This window comes from Symphodus melops (genome assembly GCF_947650265.1).
Source record: "Symphodus melops genome assembly, chromosome: 4".
Lineage (NCBI taxonomy): Eukaryota > Metazoa > Chordata > Actinopteri > Labriformes > Labridae > Symphodus > Symphodus melops.
In genome coordinates, this window is record NC_136694.1 from 14,205,925 (window position 1) to 14,212,664 (window position 6,740).

The 6,740-nt window shown below is 38.6% G+C and overlaps 1 protein-coding gene across 4 annotated transcripts in view; it reads left to right on the forward strand.

Moving 5' to 3' along the window:
* LOC306822340 (calmodulin-binding transcription activator 1-like) overlaps positions 1–4,706 on the forward strand; it is a 50,819-nt gene extending 46,113 nt beyond the window's left edge. For all 4 annotated transcript variants that reach the window (XM_079341296.1, XM_079341294.1, XM_079341297.1 and 1 more), the window contains one exon: positions 250–4,706. In XM_079341296.1, the coding sequence (XP_079197422.1) occupies positions 250–282 (33 nt within the window). In that variant the 3' untranslated portion in view covers positions 283–4,706. The remainder of the gene's footprint in view (positions 1–249) is intronic.
* The last annotated feature ends 2,034 nt before the right edge of the window (positions 4,707–6,740 follow it).

Consider the following 6,740-nt stretch of genomic DNA (forward strand, 5'->3'; position numbering starts at 1 on the left):
AATGTCTTGCTTGGGCTGCCGGTCTCTTTTTTTTTTTTTTTGGCTTGTTGGGTGGAGAGGATAACATGATGGTTTGCAATGGGTGGGAACCACATGGTATTTGTTAAACAACATTTACTGTTGCTCCAAGAATTGCTTTTCTATATAAAAATGGAAACATGTAAGAAGACAAATGTGCAGTTAAATCCACAGGCTACACAGATCTGTCTCTCTGAGTGTTGATCTTATATGTGTTTGGTTTTTCACCAGGGTCAGAGAGCAGAGAAAGGCCAGGGGTCCTGAGAGCCCATCACCAGGCTCCATACACAGCCCTCTCAGCCTGTGAGCAATCTATAAACCCTCCTCTCCTTCATCCTCTACCTTCTTTAACCCTCCAGAAATCTCCCTTTTCTTTTTTCCATTCCCCAACCCCTTCCCCTGACCTTGCTCTTCCCTCTTCTCCCTTATTTTTTCTCACCCTCTTTCCCCCCTTCTCTCAAGAGGGACAAAAACTCTTCCCAGACAGACTGAGGACAGGATAGGTGTCCATCATGGCAGCTCAGACAGACAGACTGCTGGGTAGAGCCCAGGGACCTGGCTCTGCCCACAGCACTGATCCTCCTCCACAGTTTCACTGGGAGGCCATCACATTAACCTCATGGCATTCTTTGCACTCTTCATGGGTATGTTTCTTTGCAAGAGAAAGTGGACGAGTCAGACAAGAGGAGGCGAGGAAGCGCCTGATGCCGACATCCTGCCGTCTATGGCAGCGACCGGATGTGCCGAAAGGCTCCGAAGATGAACAGCTGGCTCAACGTGAAGGCTACTTTGACATGCAGAAAATATACAAAACCTTTTTTTGAGTTTTGTATCTAGACAACGATCCATGAAAGAATAAGAAAACATAAACCAAAAAACTCACTTCTATGTTGCATTTGCATGCAAGATTTTTTCGCAAATTCCTCCCCTCCATTATCCCAGAGAGCTATAGTGGCGAATCATTCAGCTAATTTAGTCTATCACAGTACCACCAACCACTCTGACTCACAGGCTTACAAACCTATTAATCAGTCACCCGACCAAAAGGGGAGGAACTGCACTTGAATGTAAGAGGGGCATTGTTAGATAAAGGGTGGGGTCTGAATAACGATGTCTTAATTTGTTACATGGACTTTGTATGGAGTCGTTCTCAGAGGCGGCACTTTGCTCGCCTGCCGTGGTGTGTCCGTGTTTGTTCAATTCAATGCATGTGTTTGAGCCGCGAGCTCCTGCATGCTTGCCAAACTGCTTTAGTGTTGTTTCTTTTGTATTTCTATGTGTAGTTGTGTCTCACTTACGTCCTCATCAACTTATCCTTGCCCTGTGTAATGTGAACTGTGTAAGGACAAATGTCTTATTTCGGGTGCTTTTTTTAAACTTTATTTATTTAAGGGTCTGATTATTTATTTAATTGGCTCAAGACTGGGTTAAGCTTGAGACTGGTTTTCCCCCCTTGTGTGGTAAAATATGACATGTTCCAATGGTTAAATGTCTCTGTTAGTTTGTTCTTTGCGTGAACCTCTAAATCCTGACTGTGGATTTGAGGAGAGAGTCACATACCATTGCCTTGACTTCTTCTTGACTCTGAGAGGTCTCTATGCTTGCTCTGTACAGGACATGGGTCCTATACCTGCCCCTATACAGGGCATTGGTCCCCATATTAGCCCATACGGGCAATCAAATCCATATTTTGGACTATTGCATATTCCTGTATATAAACTGACGAGGTAAGGGGATACGAGGACCCTGAAACTTTTTCATAAGAGGACTGTATTTAAGATTATAAATTATTTTACTCCCATAATGAGAACTTAAGACAGAGACCTGGGTACACAGGATGGCTGTATTGCTTGTAAATAATGTAGATATTACAGAGTAATGTGCATGAGATTTAAGACAAAGAAACAGCAAAAAGAACATGTTAGTGGCTATGGACTGTGAGAGGATTTTAACTGCTTCACTTTAAGAGTATCCAGTATAAGTGTTACTGAAAAGAACATTTTGTTCAAGCATGCAACTGAAAAATCTATCGTTAGAATTATAAGTGGGAAAACAAAGTTAGCTGAAACAATGATCTTTCAGACAAAACATTTACACATTCTGTGCTTTTCTTTCTTGGCTAGCAAAAATTAAACCCTTTTGCCAGTAGTGCCAATTATTATGAATGCTATTTTGCCTAATAATATGTTATGTTGGGTAAACCAACACCCAAAAGATATCATTAAGATCCACAGAGGCAACACACAGACCATAAACAGTAGATGAGATCTAGATCTAGTTCAAATGTAGACCTACTACAAGTTAAAGGCAGACTTACAGTATGTGTAGATGGTGATACAAGATGTTGATGCAAGTGTGTAAATGATACTAATGGTGATGAGGATGATGAAGGTTCTTTTACTATGAATGCAATGAATGATGATCCAAAAAAGGGAAGAGGGTGCTACATTCTTGACAATGTGGTTGTGCTTCAGCAACATCCTAGCTTTTATTAGGACCATTTATCACACCTACAGCAGATCCAGCCTGGCCTCCAGTCAAAGCTCTCCATCTTCAAACAGAATGTCTCCTCCACACTTTCTACATATCAGTTGATCCTTCTTTCCTTCTCATTGTCACTGCCATTACTGTACGACGTGTACTTCTGGAAAGCTCTGTTTAGAAAGTGCCTGCACAATAACAGAAAGCTAATATCAGGAAATATCTATTGTATGTCCTCCAAAAAAAGGTTGACAGTTACCTGTTTATTTTCCTAAATTGTGTGTAAAAAAAAAATGAACTTGACAGTGTGAAACTTGATCTGAGTCTAAGTTGGACGCTCTAATTTGTCATTGGTATGAATGAATCCTCATGGCCTGATTGATGCTATGTGTTGCTTTTTGAGACAAACCAGTAATTATTACAGTATCAGTTATTGCCCTATTGTGTGTCAGTCCTGCAGTATTAGAAGAAAAGGACCATAGAAATCAGCCTCAGTGTATGAAAAGCATTGTCAAGTCTAGTCTATCACGTAACCTTTGTCCCCTCTTGGAAGAAGACTTGTTTGTTTTTCTGTCCTTTTCTCTGTTTTTCCTCAGAAATTGTTTTGCAGCATTTAAACGAAAGCATAACAGTTTTCCAGAGGATGAAATAGCTGTCATACACAATGCTTTCTTTGTTGCTCTGTCATGCACTCTCTTTGACAGATATGCACATAAAAACATACATACACAAGTCATACAGGAATGTACACATTCAGACATAATATGCCACACTCTTTCTCTCTGGGCTTATGTCTTTGGGAAAAATGAAATCTCTCCCTTAGATTTTACTCAGGGTTGAAGAACAGGGAGACAGGATGTGGAGTGTGAGAATTACTGGTAGGAGTTGTACGACTATTGGTGGTGACTGTGTACATTTGTGTGTATATGTATGTGTATGTTAAGGATTCTGCGATATCTACAAATTACTTCTCAAGTCATGTTCTTGAGTGACGCACTTCAAAAAAAAGTCCAGTCTCATGTTTTGAAGCAGCAAATGTCATCTTTTTGCTTCATCCAAGACGCGTTTGCATCACTTTTTCTACAAGAATGTCCAAAACCCGTATTTTATAGGATTTTTTTTATGTAAACTAAATTCAAAGCAAGTAAGGAGTGATATTTCTATTTATACACTTGCTCTTGTCTTAAACGCACAAGACTCTTGATACAAACGACTCTTGAACGCTGCAAAAATAAGCAACGGCCACGTTTCACCTCGATTTTCATAATGAAAAAAAAAAGTTCTAAGAGACAGTTTATTTGAAGATCTACAATTGGAAGATATCTCTGATTTGTGTTTGACATTTTTCTGACTTTTATCATACTGAGAGACAGCCATGGTCAGGACAGCGCTGTCAGGAGCATTCATGCTACTATTTCACTTGAGCCTCCTCTTAAACTGCCCCTCCTCTCACATCAGCACAACTACAGTCACACAAAGGACACTCCTTTATATCTAATATGCACACACAGACAAATATAAACACACTCCAGCATTCAAACACTTGGGCTTATCAACTAACCAAAACCCACATATTAATCTCCACACGCAGACTGCAAAATCTAACAGTATGTTCATGTTTTTGGAGAGGATGGTGACTGTAAAAAATAAAACAGTATGTAGAGTAGAAATAGAAAAATTAAAAAAAAAAGAAAAACATTTCAATAGTAGACAGCTGGTAGACATGCGCAGAGATGGCCTCTGTTCTCAGAAGTCCACCTAAATGAATGGTATAACCTTTCAGGCCTTGTTTTGAGTGGGCGTGGCCAAACACCACATTGCATGCTAGAATGGTAGACCCTTATAGATTATCTATGGCTAGACCTCTCCTTGCCTTTCTCCTCTCTCGCCCTGTCTCCCCCTCCTCTCTCTTTCTCTCACATCCCCTGCTGTATTACCCCTTTGCCTGCCGTTGTGTTCTCCATGCCTATCTCAGTCCTTCATTCCTCTTTTTTTTGTAGCCTAGTTTTTACTTTGTTTGTTTTACAAACGTGCATGCACAAGCATCACTAAATTGTTGATGTTTTTAAAAAGAATATTTTGTTGCTGAGGCCATGCAAAGTGTTTTGAATATTGCCCTTATATGTGGAAAATGTCTTCTGAATGCTTTACATAATTTCTGCTGTAAAATGAAATCAGAATAAAAAGAAAATTTGCACTTTAACTTACTTTTTTGCCAGATATTTGTTTGTGTTGTAGTCATAATCCGTCTCTAATTATGTATTTCAGCATTAGAAAGAAGAGTGTGGTGGGGGGGAGCTTATTTACAAATGCCTATCTATTAGAAGTTACGTGAAGACAAATCAAAAAGACAAGTTTTGCTGTTAACTGTCACTATATTTAATTAAAAAAACACTCTTTTCTTTTAAATAGTTTTTTTTTTGTTTTTCATAATGATATGTGTTACAACACTGAAAGCAGTGTTTAACTTGTCTGTTAGGTAGGGTCACAGATTTAGACTGCTGATCATATAATGACTAGAATTTTGTGTGATATATTTTGGATTTGACAAGAAGCTTTTCCCCATTATTTTAGTCTTGTGTGATTTTATCCGGCTGCTATAAGTCAGTTTACTTTCACTCAGAGTACTTAGCTCCTTGAACATGTGAAATTTGAAGGTTTCTATATGTTTATCATGGATGAAGATACCTCTTGTCTGAGCTGTTTGAAATTAAAACATTATGGATGAAGTGAGTGTCAAGATTATATTGGTTGTATGATGGGATATATGAATAAGTGTTGCTCCGCAAAACTGGACTGCAAAAATCAGTTGATAAACTCAAATCACCAGAATAATTGCCATGCATTCTGTAAAGTGTGTAGCCTAAAGTGATTTAATCACTAACCAAACAATGGCAGTAGCAATATCGGAAATGCAACCTAACTTTCGGCCATTTAGAAACAGACGAGGTGGTAGTTAAGGCGGGCCTAAACCTAAAGCTTCAGCCTCAAACGGCAACCTGTGTATCAGTCATGCCCCTAAATATGCCCAACACTTAACTGTTGTAAAATTAGTTGTAAAACATGTAACCCCCTCAAACAAGTGTGGCACTACCAACGTAGACACGATCACACCAAAAAAAGGTTTGTTTGTTTGTTTTTTGCCTTTTCGCATCTGCTTCGTTTTTTAATTTAACAGCTAGTCTTCATTTGAACATAAAACAGTGGCAAAAATAATGTGACTCCGTATGAGCTGTCATTAGCACAATCTTTTTCTCCAATATTGCAGTGTGTAGGAACGCTACACAGTTAAAATTACACAAATTCCGAAAACAATTTCAAATAGACCAGTATACACTGGAAATAGGCCTGCAGTTTTGACTGGAAATTCTTTCAGGCTCTTTTTCAGTCATTACATTTGTTTTATTTTTCCATGCATGGTTTTGCATTGTTTTAGAAAATGATGAGATATTGAGATTTGCCTATGGTTGAGATGGGTTTAGTTGAGAGAAAACGTTGTGTGAGAGAAATAGAGATAGAAAACATGTTTTTCTCATATTTGATACTTTTTCCGCCTGTCCTTAACGTTGAAGACTAGTCCTTGAAATATGTTTTTGTGCACAGAACCATCCCTTGTTCGCACGGGAATAAGGGTTAGGGATGGATAAAATTCTATATAAATTTATAAGTTTTAAAAAAAAAAATCTGATTCATTTTCATAGCCTACCAAAATCGTTTTATTCACGCCACACTGTAAGATTCGCACTCGTCATGCGTCAGTAGTTTACGTCATGTCTTGTTCCTCATCGTCTCTTTCTGTTCTCTTGTTAAATGAGTTAAAGTTGATGGAAACGTGATGTTTCGTCAATCTTCGGGTGTTTTAAACTTGATATTTAAAGTGTGGTCTGGTACACGTTATACAACACAACCTGAAGTCAGGTCTCTTTTGGGCTTCATGGAACATTTTAGTCTGGTGGAATATTACTGGTACGCGCTGCTTACGTCACTTAAAAAAAAAATCATTTACCGTAAAAAAAAAAAAACCAACAACATTGTTTACCTGTTTTTTACTCTGTGTGGAAAAAACGATGCCAAACGTGATTTAATCAAATCTATCGACACTGAATATGCGTCTTAATCGTCGTCAATGACGCTGTCTCTCCTTAACATCGTTATGATTGCCCAATCCTTTTACAGTTCGGGATTTTTTCTGCTTGTATTTGGAGAATCCGCGTCAGTTACGGTAGTAAACCGGACATGAC